The sequence below is a fragment of the Pelodiscus sinensis genome, chromosome 19, assembly GCF_049634645.1.
Source record: "Pelodiscus sinensis isolate JC-2024 chromosome 19, ASM4963464v1, whole genome shotgun sequence".
NCBI lineage: Eukaryota > Metazoa > Chordata > Testudines > Trionychidae > Pelodiscus > Pelodiscus sinensis.
In genome coordinates, this window is record NC_134729.1 from 27,679,445 (window position 1) to 27,699,183 (window position 19,739).

The 19,739-nt window shown below is 48.4% G+C and overlaps 1 protein-coding gene across 8 annotated transcripts in view; it reads left to right on the forward strand.

The window, feature by feature from the left end:
* Window positions 1-19,739, forward strand: part of BTBD2 (BTB domain containing 2) — a 36,894-nt gene that overhangs the window by 10,467 nt on the left and 6,688 nt on the right. For all 8 annotated transcript variants that reach the window (XM_075903213.1, XM_075903218.1, XM_075903217.1 and 5 more), the window contains 4 exons: window positions 3,844-4,000; window positions 11,489-11,594; window positions 12,271-12,468; window positions 15,443-15,635. In XM_075903213.1, the coding sequence (XP_075759328.1) occupies window positions 3,844-4,000; window positions 11,489-11,594; window positions 12,271-12,468; window positions 15,443-15,635 (654 nt within the window). The remainder of the gene's footprint in view (window positions 1-3,843; window positions 4,001-11,488; window positions 11,595-12,270; window positions 12,469-15,442; window positions 15,636-19,739) is intronic.

Sequence of the window (19,739 nt, forward strand, 5' to 3'; positions counted from 1 at the left end):
AGGAAGATGGAGGAGAGAGGGAGAGTGGAGTGAGCAGGGGTGGAGCGTCGGGAGAAGTGGTACAGAGGAGGCGGGGCTAGGGTATTTGGGTTTGATCTTGGATTGCACTTAAATTCAAAAAGTGATCTCATGCTAGAAAAGGTTGGAGATCACTGCCCTAGAGCTTGTGCGAGTACTGGCATCTAAGCGCAATGCTGTCAGATGTCCTAATGAAGATTTTTCCATAGCTGGGTAAACATTAAATACAGAACATCAAGTTTACACAGGCAATAAACTGTAAGTGTCTTGTTTCGGCAATCTGTGTTCTGTAGCTGACTTAATTGCTGCCATCTCTCACTTTGACACACGGTTTCCACCTCTCCGGTTGTCAGGAACACTGCCTATATATAGCTTTGGAACATAGATTTTTTTTGTTTCCCTTTTCAGAAAAAGTGCTTTTGCTATAGCTAAGACATCAGAAAGGAAGCAGAGCCTTAAAGGCTAAAAATGATTTCCCCATCCCCAGAATGAAGGGTTAGAAATCCTCAGGACTCCCTTTCAACTGATGCATCAGATTTAAAATGAAAGCACCAGGAAACCTCTCCCCACCCACATACAGTGCTTCCTGCCTGTGGAACTAAGAGCCTTTAATTGGTTTCAGTTTAATCCATACCCAGCCAAACAAAGCTGGCGGTTAGTTTTAATACTTGATTTAAAAAAAATGCAAACTAAAGTAGGGCTTGAGTTTAAGAAAAGTCAAACTGTGAAGTTATTCACTGATCTCTTCTGAAAGCCTGCGGTTTTTAGTGTGGTTCGTGAAAGGCCCAGTGAAATGGTCTCTGAAGGAAAGACGATCTGGAATTAACATTCACCCTCTTCCTTGGTATCTGTCCAATAACAGAAAGGAAAACACCATTTTTCCCTATAGAAAAAGAAGAGTAAAGCTCGGATAAGGTGATGACTCTGTGTGAAGAGTCACACTGCATGTGGCGCCACAGCGTTCTACGTGACTTGGCATTACGCTAGGGTTCTTGCCTCAATGGGCTGATTTACCAGGGAAAGATGGAAGGTCTGATCTCACAATGAACAGGCCCAGCAGTGACGCTTCAGTGCTTTAACAATTTACTTGGAATTTAGCACTTGTCTTCATGCTGATTTTGAACTGGGAAGAAGTGCTGACACGGGCCTCCTGGATGCCATGAGGTCAGGAAGATTTTTTTCACCAATGTCCACAATTGCACTTTCTGCCCCCCTTAAAGTTCAGTTCCACTGCCAGAAGCTAGATTCCAGTTGACTGGGTGCATCCTGGGGCTAGGAACCACTGTGCCCCCTTGGCTTTCTCCAGCCTGAGCTGCCTCTCAGTGCTTTGCTAGTGACCAGTGGCAACCCTCCAGGGGCTGTTATCACACAGCACAACTGCACCCAGCTAGGTTGCATGAATGCCCCCATGGCCGCTCATGAATCAAAGAGAGAAAGGCACCAGAGCCAAATCCCCCCAGCACTGTACCCCAGGAATCAGGCCTGTATGCAGGAATTTCTGGGATGTGTGCTTTTGTTGTAAGTGTGGACTGCAAGTGTGTGAATGCAACCCCATGGTCCCCCACGTAAGCGGGGAAATCAGCCCCAGCCTTCCCCTCTCCTCCCTCCCCCCCGGCCAGAACACGGGGGAGGGAGTCTCAGGCAGCTCACTGCTTCTGCCCTGCCCTGGCCAGCTGGAGCATGCTTGCTTGGGAGATCATGAGGGGGGTGCTTTCGCACCCTGCACTCTCTCCCCCACATACGGGCCTGGGAATATACTATTTAATTTATTAATTGGTTCACCACTTCAGCAGTGGAAAGTGGGTATATACCAGCCTTTGCAAATTTCAGAGTAAATCTACCAAACGTGTCAGGCAAACTCGCTAGTAAAGACGAACAGTAAAACAAGTGTATTCGCTATAAAAGGTACCTATTAAGTGATAGGCAAAAAGAGTAGTTACCAAAATAAAATAAACAGTCTAAATTCTCAATTCTATTAGAGTGGGAAGCAACTAGATCAACCCGTTTTCCTCACCACACTGGATGCTGCAGTTGGCAATACACAGATTTCACCCTTGAAATGTAGGCCAGTCCCTCCGTTGGAACCTTCAGTCTCCTCAGTGTCCTAGTTGCTGGCAGTGTAGGTGGGTGAAGAAGAGAGGCCGAGCATGGGCCTCTGGGTGTTATACCTTCGTTCAGAAGCAGGGAATGTTTTTTGGGCCGGGGGCTGCTGACCCACAGAAAGATCAGTCGGGCGCCTCTCACAAGTGAGAAGCCAAGAGGGGGGAAAAAAACAACCACCCCATATCCTCCTCCATGACATGGCCCCCGACTGAGGAGGAGAAAGATGCTCCCCACATTCCCCTCACACCAGAGCCTAGGAAGACCAGGGAAGCAGCAGGGGGCTGGAGCACCAGCATGGGCTCCCCAATGCTGGGTGGGGAGCTCTGAGCCTCGGGGGCCGGATCCAGGCAAGCTGGGGACCACATCTGGGCCTTAGGTTCCCCACCCTTGCCTTAGTTCAGGTGCTCGAAGAAGACTGCAGAGCCTGCAGCAAAGTCTCCCTGGGAGCAGGGCCAGCAGCTACCAAGAAGGTGACAGCAAAGCGTCGTCCCCGGGAGTGCAGGGGGTGGGGAGGCTCCTGGGGAGGCTTTGCAGCGGGCTCTGCAGGATAAAGTTCACTTAAGCTTTATCCTGCAGAGCCCGCAGCTCATGCCGCCCGGCGGTCGCTCGGCGTTCTAGCAGTCGCATGGTTCCGTTTTTAAACGGAGTACGGCAGTGTCTGCTGTGTCCGCATCGTAGTTGTCCTCTCTAGCTAGTGTTTTTGTTATCGCGCAGTGGGCTCTTGCTTGTTTAGATTTGTGTGGCCTCAGTCTGCTTTTCATTTGGATATTGGCTGTTCTGAATGTTTCTTGTTTTTTTGCAGTGTAGATATATGAAGTCAGCCAGACTCCTGAACTTTTCTCAAAGCCCTTTAAGTATCCCAGTGATTATCCTTGGCTTCAGGCCTGGTTTGGGGCTTGAGCATTTTTTAATACTAGCATGCAAGAAAAGGATGATAGTCCCATAATAATAAAGGGTAGCTGTTTGGGAGAGGAACCAAATACATAAGCCAGTGGCTTGATAGTGTTAACTACAAATACTTGGTAGCTACATCACCTTTTAGTAGATTCTCAATGTGCTTTGCCAAGAGTCTCAACCTACGTTAAGTGGCTCTCTGGGACCTTGTGTCACGCAATACTTTAAATGTATATTCTTAGAGGAGTCTAGCAAGTAAAATGTCAGGTTAGTGATGTATTCTGGGTTTGAGTGAGGGTTTAGTTGTAGACATCTGCTCTCTGGCTTTCCTCATGATGGGAAGGCGGAAGACGTCCCAAGTCAGGCTAGTGGTTGGAGCTGGGATAGAAGTTAGACTTTTTATGGCTGTCATCAAGGACCTTTTTTATAAGTGGCCCTTTTACCCAAGCAGCCTGAACTTGGTGGCTCTCTTGTGACTAGTGCTGCTTGCAGAGAGAAGTATCTTCAGGAGGGCTGGCATGTACAATCCAGTGGCAGCACTGCACACTGTGATCATGGTTTGAGTCCTCTGCCTCTGAGGACAGCTAGGCTGTGAGCATGGAACTGTCTTACTTCAGTCTAGCCGCCTGCTGTGATGATGGGCTTTTTATCATGGTGGCAGAGTGGGGAGAGGTACCAGCTGCTACTAAAAAGTAAGAAATGGCTCCAGCGTGATGAACGAATACATCCTGGTGTTTGTGCATTGGAGATTTCTGTCCTGGCTCTGACTGCTGTCTTCCAGTGGGTGAAAGCAGGCTTACAGAGTGATATTTGTTTGCGTACTTCCAGGTTTCTTTATTCGGACGAGGTTCAGATTGGTCCAGAGACTGTTATGACAACACTTTACACAGCTAAAAAATATGCTGTCCCTGCTCTCGAAGCCCACTGCGTGGAGTTCCTAAAGAAAAACCTTCGTGCAGACAATGCGTTCATGCTCTTAACTCAGGTATGTTCGGATGCTGTGTGCATTTCAAGTCATTTTTAACAGGTGCAGCAGCTTTAGCTTATCGAGGATTTTAAAGATGTTTTGGTGGCGTGGCTTGAAATGGAACAGCTGACTGCTCTGGTAAACATTTTGGCGTGTTGTTTTAGTCCAGAATTCTCGCACGACTAGCTTGGAGGTCTCCTATTGATGAAGACTGATGTAGTCCTAAAGCATGAATTGTAAGTGCTTATATTATTTGCTGTCACTATTCCAGAAAGAACCTTTCAGGTGTGCAAAGTGCCTTAATGCCACGATCATGAGAAAACAGTAAATGGCTCTGTAACAAGAGAACTTTACTGGGCTTCATCTACCTGACAAGTGTTATGGTCTAAAACTATAAAGTATTGGTTGTTCAAATTTAGGGCAACTCCAAGAATAAATATTCACTGTATGGAGCCCACTGGCAGTCATCTGAAGGCTCCCTTGAAGGATTTCTTTAATACCAGGATTCCCCCACTTCTGAAGAATACACAAAGAGCTCAGCCTTTCATACCACAGGATGTTTTTTCTCCTTGGGGAAAGAAATGAGATAAGTAAGAGGAACAGTTATTTGTTGTTGCAAGTAACTGGATGGTGGCCTTTGTCCTCAGCAAGCACCAGCTCCGCTCTCCACTACAGGAGATGTACACACACGTGGAATTTCTGGATAAGGTGCTGGCTGAGGCTGCAAGACCCTGCCAGTGTCCTCTTGTGAGGCTGAGCTGGGACCCCAGCTATCAGGTTTTTATTTCTGACTGCTTTAGACAGCAAATCAGCACTTAGTGGATTCCGTCTGCTGATTTATTTGGGAAGGTTAAGTCTCTGCACAGGGAGCTTTTTGTTGTAATAACTGAAAAATTAATATTTATAAAAATTTCAGACTAATTTTTAGTCCCATCAGGAACTTTGTTCTTGTTTAGGGATCTGAGCCTTTCCTGGGCCACTAAAACTCTTTCTAGGCACAGCTGAGGACAAATGCAGGAGTTTCAAAACATCTCTCTCCTTCAGTAGCACCCTGCACGTTCTAGATAAACACACTTGGCTTGTTCTGCTTCAGGGCAGGGCATGCCTGACTGCTGTTCTGTGCAGGTCCCTCAGTGGTTACACACACACAGTGGGAAAAACTGCCTTAGGCTATGGATGGCACCAGCCTTCTAGGGGAATTGGCATTCGTTTCCCTCTGCTGAGTTGGGAGCAGTGGTCAAAGCAACTGGGGGACAGTTTGGCCCTGGGGGACTTGACCAGATTGTCCTGTGCAGGGGGCCTTGATGCCAGGAATTGTTAACTTGCTCTGTGATCCTGTTCCCTGACTCTAGCACTTTGTGGGAAGTCCACTTTCCAACTGTGTGTCGTGCTGGCCCACTGCATGCTTGAGGAGCTCTGCCTCCCAGCATTGCTCTTCTTCACCCTGGTCATCTTGGTTACAACTTCAGTGTCTGGCTCTTCAGTGGTTCCAGAATCTCTGGTGTCAACCATGCGAGTTGCTTTGCCTGGAGTGCTTCAAGTTTTGGTCCCCTCTTGAGTCAGATGCTCTGGATCCGGGATCTCTGGCACTTAATGCTTTGTCCTCTGGCGTCTCGGGAATACGTTCTTAGGTGTATGTTGTCTCAGTGCTTGGTTGCTGTGTCAGGCTCTTGCAGCACTCGCTGTTCTCTTCTTGCTGCTGGTCATGAATAAGGCCTGTCTGTCTTCATGTCCTTCTAGGCTGGCTGTATTTTCTTCTTTGAGTCCGAGCTTCCTGTCGTAACATTTTCCCCTTACCCGACTCGGGCCAGGTTATTACTGGGACTTAGGGACTCCTAGCTTCTACCTTGCTGTCTGGGGTATGGCCTCATGTCTACTCTGAAATGCTTTGCTCCTGATGATCTCAGCTCATTTTGTACCCGTGTTTGGCTCTTGTCTGATGTATGGATTCATGTAGGGATGAAATACTCATATTCCCTTAAGGTTTTTAGCATTCTGGTCCTTTTGGCCATTTGGGCTAAGCAGCCCAAGGTCTCAAGCCCAGGAGCTGGGAAGAGACGTCTTTTAGTTAGATATCAGCTGCTAAAGACACTCAGCTTGGTCAGCAGCTGTCCTCTCATCTCCCATTTTTTCAGTGAATGGGAAAAGGAAAATTCTTCTTTTGGACTTCATCATGCAGTGATTTTGTGTAGTGAGCTTTTGGCTCTCCAGTGGATGACTTCCGAAATTTTGGAGAATGATAAAACTTTGTCCCCCAGTAATTTCTTCAGTTGGAGTCGTAGCTGTCCCCCTACAGCACAGGAAGAAGAGGTTTTACTTGTATTAAAGTCTCAAAAGATTTTGGATTGCATCCGTTGTCTCAGCAATACTTGGGTTAGCGGAGTTTGATGGACACAGCTTTTGATATTCCTTTTTCCATTTCTTTAAGATTGGTTCCTGGCTCCTGACTTAAAGCACCCATCCTATCTTGTGATTCATGTCAGTTTTCCATTCTTTGTGGGGGACAGTAATCGCTAGTACCTGTACTTTCCATTCATTCTCCATACCCCAGGAGTCTTAGAATGGCTGGCTGGCACTGGCAGCCTTTCTGGGAAACAGGCATGTGGAGCTGCATCTGCTGGCCTCAAGGTCCAGTCCTGTCCTTGAGCCTAGGACCCAACCTCAAAGTCTCTTTTTACCACAATACAACTAGATTGAAATGGGAACTCCAGACTTATGCCTTTGCAAATCTAGTCTCCATTGGGGCACTCCTGTGCTGGGAGCTGTGTACATTCCGTAAGATGATCCGTGCATCAGAGAGCTTAGTCTAAATAGGAAAGACAAAGCATGGAGGATGGAAGAATTCGTCAGGGCGACCTCTGCATGTTCCCGTGTGTTCTGAATGGCTCCCAAGACCTCAATGGTACCTAAGCTAGGCATAGAAGAGATAGTGCCAGAGGGACCCAGGACTCTGGTGCTCGGTCCTTGGCACTCATTCTGGAGATCTTGGTGCCACTTATGCTGGACATAGAGCCACTTTCAGTGTATATCCAGACTCCTAAGGAGGACTCTCATGTGGCCCGATTTAGTCCATGTAATGTAAGGAAATTCACAATGGTGTAAGTACATCGATCTATTCAATCTCTCTCCTCTACCCTCCCCCCATAGACACTGGCACAAAGCAAAATTTACACGACTGCTACTTGCTTCAGTGTGTTACTGTTTTGACTTGTATCAGTTTGTTTCACTTTGCATCAATGCTCTGTGTCTATGTTGTGGCATTTTCGCCTGTTGTAATGTCAATGCAGTTGTACAGTGCAAACTTCAGTAATGTAGATTGGCCTATTGTACTCAGGTGCTATTTTCCCCTGATCTGAAATAGCATTCCCAATTACACATGCTTTCAGGCAAAGGAAGCCCTTTTGTGAAGGGCTTTCTTAACTTGATTTTTAAAAAAGAATGAATCAAACTAAATGTAACCCAGTAGTGATCAACGGCTCAGTGTCTGGTTGGCGGTTGGTTTCAAGCGAAGTGCCCCAAGGATTGGATCTAGGGCTGGTTTTGTTCAACATCTTTGTTAATGACTTGGATGAGGGGATGGATTGCACCCTCAGCAAGTTCGCAGATGACACTAAGCTAGGGGGGAGAAGTAGATACACTGGAGGGTAGGGATAGGGTCCAGAGTGACCTAGACAAATCCTAGAAGGATTGGGCCAAAAAAAATGAGGTTCAACAAGGACAAGTGTAGAGTCCTGCACTTGGGACAGAAAAATCCCAAGCATTGTTACAGGCTGGGGACCAACTGGCTAAGCAGCAGTTCTGCAGAAAGGGACCTGGGGATTACATTGGATGAAAAGCTGGATATGCGTCAGTGTGCCCTGTAGCCAAGAAGGCTAATGGCATATTAGGTTGCATTAGGAGGAGCATTGCCAGCAGATCCAGATAAGTGATTATTCCCCTTTATTTGGCTCTGGTGAGGTCACATCTGGAGTAGTGTGTCCAGTTCTGGGCCCCCCACTATAGAAAGGAAGAGGACACATTGGAGATGGTCCAGTGGAGGGCAAGCAAAATGATTACAGTGGTCTGCAACCTATGGCTCTCGAGCTAAATATGGCTCCGTATGGAATCAAATAGGACTCTTTTGTCATTCCCAAAATAGATGCAACTCTTTCAATTAAAGCGAGAAACTAATTCAAAATTTTAAAACACACAAATAATCATGTAGCTTGAATGTGGCATGAACCTGAATTTGACCAGTTATGATGTAAGCTTTAAAGAAATGTGCGAAAAGATGCAGCAGCAGAAATCCCATTAAATAAAGTCTGTAAGTCCAATGTTTCATTTGTGCTATTATTAATCCTCATGTCCTTTATCAAGGATATTAAGTTGTATATTTTCAGTCATGCCAATGGACATTCTTATACAGCTCTTCGTTGACCATTTATTCTGCATTTTGATGTACAGGCAGTCCCCGAGTTACGCGGACGTCGGATCCGCAGTTACGAACGGGGCTTTTCTCACCCCGGAGGACGGGAGCGGCGGGACACCCAGATGAGCCGCGGCCCCACCGCCCGCGTTCTCTGGGGCGAGAAAAGCTGCTCCCCATCTCCCTGGTCTGCTGGTCAGACCAGGGAGACGGGGAGCAAAGCCTCAGAGGACGCCCGCAGCGGGACAGCCGCGGCGCACCTGGGCTGTCCCGCTGCGGGCGTCCTCCACGGCTTTGCTCCGGGTCTCCTTGGTCTGCTGGGGGGGGGGAGAGGGCGCAGCTAGTGCCCCCTCCCCCCCCCAGCAGACCAGGCTTTTCTGCCCACGACCCGAGCTGCTCTGCCCCAGGCGTCCCCAAGTCAGCCGCTGCTGAAACTCACCAGCGGCTGACTACAGTAAGCCCGAGGCAGAGTTGCTCTGCCCCCGGCTTCCTGGAATCAGCCGCCGATCAGTTTCAGCAGTGTCTGAATCTGGACGCCAGTTCCGACTTACATACAGATTCAACTTAAGAACAAACCTACAGTCCCTATCTTGTACGTAACCCGGGGACTGCCTGTAGTTTGGCTTTTTGGTTTGAAAAGGTTGCCGACCCCTGGAGTAGGGAGCTGGAGCACATAACTTATGAGGAGAGGCTGAGGGATTTGGGCTTGTTTAGTCTGTGGAAGAGAATAGTGAGGGGGGATTTGAGAGCAGTCTTTAACAACCTGGAGGGGGATTCCATAGAGGACGGAGAGAGGCTGTTCTCAGTAGTGAGGGATGGCAGAACGAGGAGCAATGGTCTCAAGTTACAGTGCGGGAGGTCTAGGTTGGGTATTAGGACAAACTATTTCCCTAGGAGGGTGGGGAAGCACTGGGATGGGTTCCCTGGCAGGGCGGGGGGAATCTCCATCCCTAGAGGTGTTTGTCTTGGCTTGACACAGCCTTGGCTGGAGTGATTTAGTTGGAGTTGATCCTGCTTTGGGCAGGGGGTTGGACTTGATGACTCCTGAGGTCTCTGCCAGCCCTAAGATTCTAGGGTTTGTCCCACTGTCAGCTGACATGTTGAACCTAACTTGTCCTTGTCTACACTGACAGCAAAGTTCTAGTTAACAGGACTCTTCTTCGAGTGCTTGCTCATGTCCATTCCATGGAGGTGCGTGCGCACAGCGTGCACGTGTCGTTGGAAATTTTCCCCTTAGCAGTACCTGTTGGGCCAGCAGGGAGCCCCCTGGAGTGGTGCCGGTATACCGGCCGATATATACCCCTGCTGGCCTCCACCCCCTCGGTTCCTTGTAACCCCCCTCACTGTTGATGGAACATGCTCTTGCTCTCGTAGGCAGGAGGGCCTGCGCGTCAGGAGGCCTACAATTTCACATAGCGAACCATCAGGTTCTGCTGTCTCGCTACGCCTATAACACCTGGGCCTCAATGGATAAGTTCACTGAGCTACTCCCCAGGGACTCTCGGCCTGAGTTTAGAGCCCTCTCAGAGGAAGGCAGGGCAATCTCTAGGGCCGTGCTCCAGGCTGCCCTCTGAGGCTGACACAGCTGCACGTGCCATGGCTACGGGGCTGGTCATGCACCGCAGTTTCCCCCTGAACTACAGAACTCCATAGGGGACCTCCCCTTTGAGGTCCTTCGCCATCTGGACCTGTGCTCCCTGCACCTGATGGCATGGAAGCTTCGGGGTTCTCCTCCTCCTCGATTAAGGGCCACCTAGTGGCTATTTCTGCTTTTCACCCGGGTGCCAGGGATAAAACCCTCTTTGCAGACCCGATGATAAAAAGGTTTTTGAAGGGCCGAGACAGGCTTTATCTGCATGTTCGGCAGCCCATTCCCCAGTAGGGTCTTAACTTGGTCCTGTCCAAACTCATGTGACCCCATTTGAACCCTGGATGACATGTTCATTAGTACACCTGTCCAACAAGGTATTCTTTCGGTGGCCATCACATCAGCCAGGCGCGTGTCCGAGCTGAGGGCTCTCACTTCGGACCCCTCTTATACTGTCAAGTTACGCCCCCACCCCACCTTCCTGCCTAAGGTGGTGTCAAACTTCCATGTGTCTCAGGACATTTTCCTGTGTCTTTTACCCCAAGCCCCATGCGTCGGGTAAAGAGCAGGCGCTACACACTTCGGATGTTAGGGTGCCTGAAGCATCAGCTGGTCTCTGCGCAAAGAATCTCCTCTTGGCTCACAGCATGTATTAGGGAATGCTACAGGCTTTTAGGGGTCCCAGCGCCTCCCCTCATGGCCCACTCCATGAGAGCACGGGCCTCCTCTGCAGCGTTCATGGCTCAGGTCCTGATCCTGGACATCTGCAGGGCCACCACGTTGTCCTCTGTCCACTTCGCTAACCATTAGGCACTGACACATCAGGCAAGGGAGGATGCTGCCCTGGGTAGGGCCGTCCTCCACTCAGTGGAAGTTAGAACTGATGCGCCTCCTGGGGTTTCTGCTTTGGAGTCACCTACATGGAATGGACGTGAGCAATCACTTGAAGGAAGGACTGTTACCGGCCTCGTAACTGTTCTTCGAGATGTGTTGCTCGTGTCCATTCCAAATCCCACCCTCCTCCCTTTCCTCACAGTAGTCCGGTAAGAAGGAACCGAGGGGTGGAAGGCCAGCAGGGGTATATGTTGTCCTGTATACTGGCGCCACTCCCAGGGACTTCCCTGCTGGCCCAACAGGTACTGCTAAGGGAGGAATTTCCGATGCAAGCACGCTGCGTGCACACCTACATGGAATGGACATGAGCAGCACATCTTGAAGAACAACAGTTACGAGGTAGGTAACGGTTCTTTCAAAGTCCCTTTCTAACATGATGTAAGTTTTGAGTGAAGATATGTTCAGCTAACTTGGGTCAAGTTTTCTTCAAGAATTTGTGGTGTTACTGTTCCTTAACTGAGAGGCTCGGCTCTGTTGTCTGTCTTGGCTTGCAAACTAGTGGCAAATTCAATAATTGGAGTAAAGATGCTTTAAAATATCGCTGCACATCCCGTTGGCTGCAGATAAGGAACTGAAGACAGGTTTTTCTTTGCATTAATGATGGATGCTTCGTTGTCAGGCAAGACTCTTTGATGAACCCCAGCTGGCTAGCCTCTGCCTAGAGAACATAGACAAGAACACATCAGATGCCATCAATGCTGAGGGATTCACCGACATTGACTTAGGTAAGCTTTTTCCTTTCCACACACTCTTGTTGCAAGCTTGATTTTTAGGCTGCACCAGTTTCTTGGCAATTTCTCCTGGTGGTTTGGCCCTAGCGGTCTAGGAGCAACTTCTCAAGTGCTGGAACTGACCGTCCCTGGGCATAAGCATCTAGGAAAGGAGGATTCTCAGCAGAAGTCTTAGAAGTAGGCTCTGGCATTCACTCCCCTTAGCGCTGTGACACTTCGGGCAGGTTACAGTCCTATCCCTTCTCTTGCTGTTGGCCGGTGGAGGATGGGAGGAGTCGGCAGTGTCTTGACTTGAGGCAAGTGTCAGATGTTAAATATTAAGTCCAGGGACATTATTGTGGGCACGTATCGTAAATTAAACTGAAGTCAAAATAATCACTTTCCCTTCAAACTTTTTGGCTCTTGCTTGCATTCAAGTTTGAGTTGTAGGTAACCAGGAACTCCTTTGACTGCACACCTGTCAGTGTACCTGCTCTGTGGGCGCTGTGTGCTGCCCACTTGTGAATGCAGGTTTGCTCATCAGTTGTAGGCATACAGTTTTCAGGAGCAGCCCCCTAGTTCTGAATTCCTCCTCCTTTCCTCACCTGGGGATTCTGCGTTGGGAACTTTGGCCGCTTAAAATCAGGACTTGTTGGTTAGTGCCTAAAGTTGTTGCTGTCCTGCCTTACAGACACCCTGGTTGCGGTGCTGGAGCGGGACACCTTGGGGATTCGGGAGGTGCGTTTGTTTAATGCAGTGGTTCGCTGGTCGGAGGCAGAGTGTCAGCGGCAGCAGCTTCAGGTGATTCCAGAGAACAAGCGGAAAGCACTGGGCAAGGCACTTTCTCTTATTCGCTTCCCATTGATGACTATTGAGGAGTTTGCAGCAGGTAACTGAACCATGGTGCTTCTGGCAGACACAGTCTGAATAGAGGGTCGAGGATGTTTTTTCAGAGACTATCCTGTACTGTTCCTAATACTGGTCAGATGCTTTTTGTTGGACACTAAAATATATCCCACCATTTTTCAGTAATTCAGTTATAAATGTCCCATGGGGAAGCTATGAACAGTAGTTTTCTAAAAGTTAAAACCTGTTACTCTGCATATTTATCAAGATGCTTTATTCCTAGTGTATGAAAAATGCCATAACGTGGTATCTCGATAGGATTTTCGTGTTCCTTCAAACAGTGGACAAAGTGCTAGCATTTAACATGTAATGTGGTAGAAATGGCATTGTATCCTACTCCTGAAGGTGACCTACAAATGGAGAGGGCATTGTAAGCTGTTCACGCTTTCATTGCAAAGAAACACGATCCCTTTTCTGCTTCCTCTGAGCTATAGAAGGACCAGGAATATCTAGTGGCGTTGTCCCCGTTTTGCTAATGGGCGCTCCTGAGTAGACACCTGGAATGGAAGCTTTCTCAGCCTTCGCTTGAAGGGAGCGAGGTGTTCGATATTTCACAAATAACACTGTCCCCAAGCCTCCATCAAGCACGCGAGTTATAAGAAGTTCTCTTGGTTTAAACTGACTAAAAATTGTCCTTTCTTACCTGCCCAGGTGTCTCTTGCGATTTCTTCTCTGTTTCTCTTGTCCTCCAGGCAGGGCTGTCCTTGGGAGGGACGGGGGGCCTGGGGCAATCCTCCCCTCTCGTGGCCCCCCTCTCCCAGCTCACTGCCACCCTGTACCAGGCCACTCCTCCCTGGCAATCCCCCATTTTGCCCTGGGACTTGTTCACAGAAGGGTTGAGGGGGTCACTTTTAAGGAAGGAGCGGCTTCCATTCCTCAAGAGTGAATTTTGACTCCTGTGAAATAAGAGAAATGTAGTTGGTAAGCACAATATCCAAGCAAGTGTGTAACGTACATTTAAAGAGATGGGTAAACTCAGTCAGCAGTAACTGCCATGCTGTCTGTCAAAGTGACGTGGACGTTGTCTGATGTGCCAAACCTCTCTTGGTCAGAGCCAGTCCGTTCTCACTGAGTGACGTAGTCCTGCATGTGTACTGGGTGTAGTTAATGGCTTTCCTCCACGTGAACATCCAAGATCCCAATGCCTTGGTGCAGGATTATTGCATAAGTTCCAAATCTGATGTAGCATCTCCTGTGATTAAAGAAAGCATGTTTCCTCCTGACCGTGTCAAGATTCTCATCAGACAAATCCACCAATTTCTGCCTGTTATGTCTTTTCTTTCTGGAAGATGCTGGGTTTTTCCTCCCCTGCAGAGTTTGACAAGCTTTGCAGGTTTTAGTGTTCCAGGGTGAGAAGTTTAACTCTAGGAAAAGCCAGGATCTCTGTTCTGGGACTACTTGTTTGACTGTTGACTATCTTGCATCAGATGTTCTTTTAGTGTCCTTTTCAGTCTTTTTAAATATTTTAACAATTTCTACCTTTGTCCTCTAAATTAACATTGTTAAAGCAAGGCCTCTTCTGTCAGTCACGGTGGAGGAGGGAAAATGGAACTGGTAGTCTACGTGTTGGGAGGGTTTTGGAAGCTGTTGCTTTCTACAAAACCAGCTTATCATTTAGTACAGAAAATGGAGCTGTACATAAATGCCTTTGGCTGGCTAGCAGACCAGGCATGTCCACATCCCCTTAGGAACATTCCAGAACTAGGAATCGCAGCAACACATGATCTGTTTAGACATGATCTGTGGACTAATTTTTTTGCTGATCTAGGTGTCTGTAAATGCTCACAATATGTCTCTTGTCAAGTGTCATCTTAGAGTTGATTTTCAAGGCTAGTTAAAGGGGCACGGTTAATTTGAAAATCACTGAATGTGAATAATCATCGTTACAAATAACACAAGATTAACTGTAAAAGAGATGAAGATTTTTTGTTTATGCATTTGACAGCAACTCTGTGTGTGATCAACTTGATTATCGTTTCTCCCTCAGACAGAAGTCTCTTTTAAACATGAGATCAGAAAACCTATTTCTGCAAGGAATTAGTCTCTAGATTAAGAGGGGGGTTTAAAAACGGGAACTTATCAGTTAATTAATGGGGAAAAAAAGCTGCAGTTGAGTGTCTATTTAGAAGGAATACCTAAGATGACTCTTACAAGATAGGAGGGTTATTTTAGCTTATGTAGCACTCTGTTTAATGCTCATCCCTTCTGTTTCTCTCTCAAAAAGATGCAACAGGCAGAGAGATGGTTTTTTTTTTTTAAATGTGGGGATGGAATCTCACCATTGGCAGGGAGGGCTCGGGTGTAGGTGACATTGCCTGAAACCGTGTCCATCCCAACACTTAAAGTTCCGGCACTAATCTGGCTTTCACACTGCCAGCATATTTTTAACATCTGCGTCTTCCTGCTGTACTTATCCCACTACCTTGCTCCTTCTCGGGTTTTACACAGCAGTGGTACTACACTACATGGGTGTAGAATTTGTGATTGTCACATACAATATAGACACAAATATTTCAAAAGGGAAGCTAGCTGCATGCAGCTGATATTCTCTTAAATGAATGGTAGAATTCAGGCAAACTGAATAAATGAACAGCCTTGTGGCTCGGTGGACCTCTGCACGGATTATACAAGGCAGGCGAGATGCTGATGGTAGAGTCCGTGAGTTGATGTGCAAGTTGAAAGTGGCTCTGTGTGCTGTGAAAAGGAGGTGTCCTGTGGCACCTGAAAGATGGACAGATTCATTTGGGCATCTGCTTTCGTGGGTCTAACCTGCTTGGTCAGATGCATCAGCTGGCTCACTTGCCTGGGGGAATTGAAATGTGTGTGGGATTCCTTGTATACGTGGTGTGGGGAGCGTCGGCCTGAGTTCTCAGGAGAAATTGGCTTTCCATTGCAGCAGTTTGTGCTTATTTGTATTAAGCGCTGATGGTATCTGTGACCTGTCTGCTCCTTTGCAGGGCCTGCCCAGTCAGGGATTCTGACTGACCGGGAAGTGGTTAGCCTGTTCCTCCACTTCACTGTCAATCCAAAGCCCCGAGTGGAATTCATCGACAGACCGCGCTGCTGCCTGAGGGGGAAGGAGTGCAGCATCAATCGTTTCCAGCAGGTGGAGAGCCGCTGGGGGTACAGCGGGACTAGCGACAGGATCAGGTGAGTTCTGCTGCCTGACTCTTAATGTTTTGTGAGCTTGAGCTTGGGGTGGGCCTAGGCCTGGCCCACGTGCAAATGTTACACCAGTAACGTGTAAGGTGAGGATGTGGCTTTGTACTGGTAGGCGCCCTCGCACGCGTAAGCTCATTGATGCTTGTATAACTATGCCCATGCTGTGGGGGGGGGGAGGTGTTTGCTGCTTTAATCTCACCTGTGTAGCTTAAAATGCTGCCTTGGAATCCCAGGGCAGGCAGAGACCTCAGGAGTCATCGAGTCCAGTCCCCTGCTCTAGGCAGGACCAACCCAACTCAATTATCCCAGCCAGGGCTGTGTCAAGCTGAGACTTAAAACCTCTAGGGATGGAGATTCCACCCACTCCCTAGGGAACCCAGCCCAGTGCTTCACCACTCTCCTAGAGAAAGAATTTGTCCTAATACCCAACCTAGACCTCCCACTGCAACTTCCCCTACTAGTTCCTCCCTGTTTGTGAGCAGCAGGTCAAGCTGTGCATGGCCCCGGTCGGTTCCTTCAGCACTTGTACCAGCAAGTTATCCCCAACATTCTCCAAAAACTCCCTGGATTGTCTGTGTGCTGCTGTATTGGTCTCCCAGCAGATGTGGGGGTGATTCATGTCCTCCATGAGATCTGGAAGCTTCTTTCAGTTGGCTAAAGAAAACCTCGTCTACCTTATCCACCTGACCCGGTGGTCTATAGCTGACACCAGCCACAACATCACCCGTTGCTCCTGCCTCTAAACTTAACCCAAAGACTCTCTCAACAGGTTTTTCTCCTGCTATATGCTGTAGCTCTGAGCAATCCTACCGCTTTCTTACATACAATGCAACTCCTCCTCCTTTCCTCCCCTGGCTGTTCTTCCTGAACAGCTTATACCAGTGGTCCCCAACGCGGTGCCCACGGGCACCATGGCGCCTGCCGGGGCATTTGTGTGCGCCCGCCGACAACCTGGACCGGCCCCGCCCCCGGTGCGCGGTGCATGGTGCCTGGTGCATGGCGCTCGGGCGGCCCTGGCCCTGGGGCACATGCTGGCGCCAGGTGCAAGGGCATCCCCACCCCTGGCGTGCCCCCGGGCACATGAGTGGCCCCGCCCCCAGGTGCCCGGGAGCCTCTAAAGGTTGGGGACCACTGGCTTATACCCTTCCATGACAGCGAGTCCTCTCACCAAGTCTCTGTTGTTCCAATCCCCTTGTAGCTCTTTGACTGTGCCAGGGCTTCTAATTCTTCCTGCTTGTTCCCCAGGCTTCTTGCATTTGTGTACAGACTCCTTCGTTAATGAGCTGATTGCCCCACATTCTTCTCCATACCAATCAGGGGGTATCCTCTGTTGCACCTTCCTCCCCGTGATCTTTCCTGGTATCCCACTTCCCCCCTTGCCTCAGGGCTTTGGTCACTGTCCCCCAACGAACCTAGATCAAAGCCTCCTTACTAGGTTTGCATGCCCGCACACATGCTTCTCCCTCTCTTAGGTGGATCCCATCTCTTCCTAGCAATCCTTGAACAGCATCCCATGGTCGAAGATACCAAAGCTCTGTCTCCGACACCAACTGTGCATTTACTCCACGATTTGACGATCCCTGTCTGGACCTTTTCCTTCAACAGGGGGGATGGACAAGAATACCACTTGCTCCTCAAACTCCTTGATCCTCCTTCCCAGCGCTGTATAATCTGCAGTGACCCGCTTAAGGTCATTCTTGGCCATATTGTTAGTTTCTACATCGAGAAATAGAAAGAGGTAGAGGTCCAAAGGTTTGATCAGTCTCTGAAGACACTCGGTCACATCCTGAATTCTAGCTCCTGGTAAGCAGCACACTTTGAGATTCCCGGTATGGACGGCAGATGGATGACTCCGTCCCTCTTAGGATCCAGTCATCTTTTTGATAGAATAAACATCAGACCCGTGTCTAAATGTTGTCTGCAGCCTCCAGCTGTAGCCGAATTATGGCTTTGTTTTGGGTCACTAGACAACATGTTGGCTCACCGGGGCTCTGAATTTGTACTAGTTTTTGCTGCACTCCAGGCATGAGCAGTAAGACCATAAACCAGCTTTTCTACTAGCATCAAGCCGGTTTCTGTAGATTGAATGTTCTGTGATGTGGATTCACAGATGCCAGGGACAAAAGGGGCCATTGTGGTCTAGTCTGATCTCCGGTAGAACACGGGCCTGGGAGCTGCCCCAGAATGAGAGCATGTCTTTTGGAACAAGATGCACTCTTGACTTAAAACTTGTCTGATGGAGAATCCATCACAACCCTGGGTTAATTGTTCCAGTGGTTTATTGCTCACGGTTATCAATGTATGCGTTACTTCCAGTCTGAATTTGGCTGGCTTGAACTTCCAGTTATTGCTGTTCGACAGGATAACATAAGAATGGCCAGACTGGGTCAGACCAAAGGTCCATCTCGCCCAGTGTCCTGTCTACCCACAGTGGCCAATGCCAGGGGCCCCAGAAGGAGGAAACACAACAGGTAATCCTCACATGATCCCTCTCCTGTCATCCATTTCCAGACAAACAGAGTCCAGGGACACCATTTCTGCCCATCCTGGCTAATAGCCACTGATGGACCTAACCGCCATGAATGTATCTAGCTCTTTTTGAGCCCTGTTAAAAGTCCTGACCTTCACAACATCCTCTGGCAAGGAGTTCCACAGGTTGACTATGTGCTGTATGAAGAAAAACTTCCTTTTGTTTGTTTTAAACCTGTTGCCTATTCATTACATTTGGTGACCCCCTACTTCTTATATTAGGGGAACAAGTAAATAACTTTTTCTTATTTACTTTCTCCACACCAGTCATAATTTTATAGATCTCTATCATATCCCCCCTTAATCTCCTCTTTTCTAAGATGAAAAGTCCAAATCTCAGACCTGTTCCAAACCCCTAATCATTTTTGTTGCCCTTTTCTGAACCTTTCTCTGCCAGATTGAAGAGCCTATTATTAAATCTTTGTCCCCCCCTGTAGATACGTGGCAGACTATCAAGTCACTCCTTAATCTGCTCTTTAAGTTAAATACACAGAGCCCCTTGCAGGTTTTCTAAGCCTTTAATCATTCAGTAGATTCATGCAAGGTCATTTTAACGGGCACCGTGAAGACAGTCTCAATTAAAGGTTCAGTTTACTGGTTGCAAGCATAGTGATGTAGGGTTAGAGCAAGCCACTGTGGGAGTCTACGAGAGCTGGTGACTTGCAGTGACTATCGGAAGGTTGTTTAATCTGTTTGGTTTAGTTTCCATATCATTAACTCAGGGTAAAACCTTGTGTTGGAGAGGCTGTTCTAATGAGAAGTGTTTAGAGCAGAGGTCTAACACGCAGAGACCTCTTGAGACGTAGTCTCACTTGTTTTAAATGAAATCGACAGTGTCAGATACACTGTGTTTACTGCTTGCGGATCAGCGTTGGACGTGCCATGGGAGTGCTTGGCGCACACGCTGCAGTTGCAGCTGTCGCCCGAGTGGCTGTTGGATTTTAGGGATCCAGTGTTGGGATCGGGGAGGAGAGAAAAGCAGCCTAGCTTCTTGGCACTGGGAAGGCAGTTGGGGAAGGAAAGGTGTTTCCTTTCTCCCCCTGCTTTGGGGCAAGAGGGGTGAGGCTGGGTTTCCATTGGGTGGGGTGTGGGAGCAGTCCTTATTCTCTACCTCTGCCACCTTGACGTAGTGATCTCCACTGCAGACCACCCAGCACTAGGCGCACGTATGTTAGCTTAACGACTCTGCTTCAGCTATCAGGTGACGTTTAAAGCATCAGCCTCCGTGTTAATCACGTTGAGGTGCGTAGGAGCAGTTCATTCATCTGGGCTTTATTTTCAACCTTGCTGCAGACCCCTGCGTCAGCTTGGACTCTCTTTGCATCTTGGAGGCTGTCTTTGTGACCGTGAACATAGCCACCGAATCCCATGCCGTGTGGGGTCAGTCCGGGTCCCCATGGTGCAACATGAATTGTGTGTGGTGGTACTGGGGAAGCAGAATGCAAGTCTGTTCTCCTTCAGTGCAAATCATTAACTGTCAAGGAGCTAAGGGCTTGAAGCAGCAGCACTGAAAATACAGAGCAATTTACCATGTCCGAGATGCGCAGACAAACTTTGACTTAA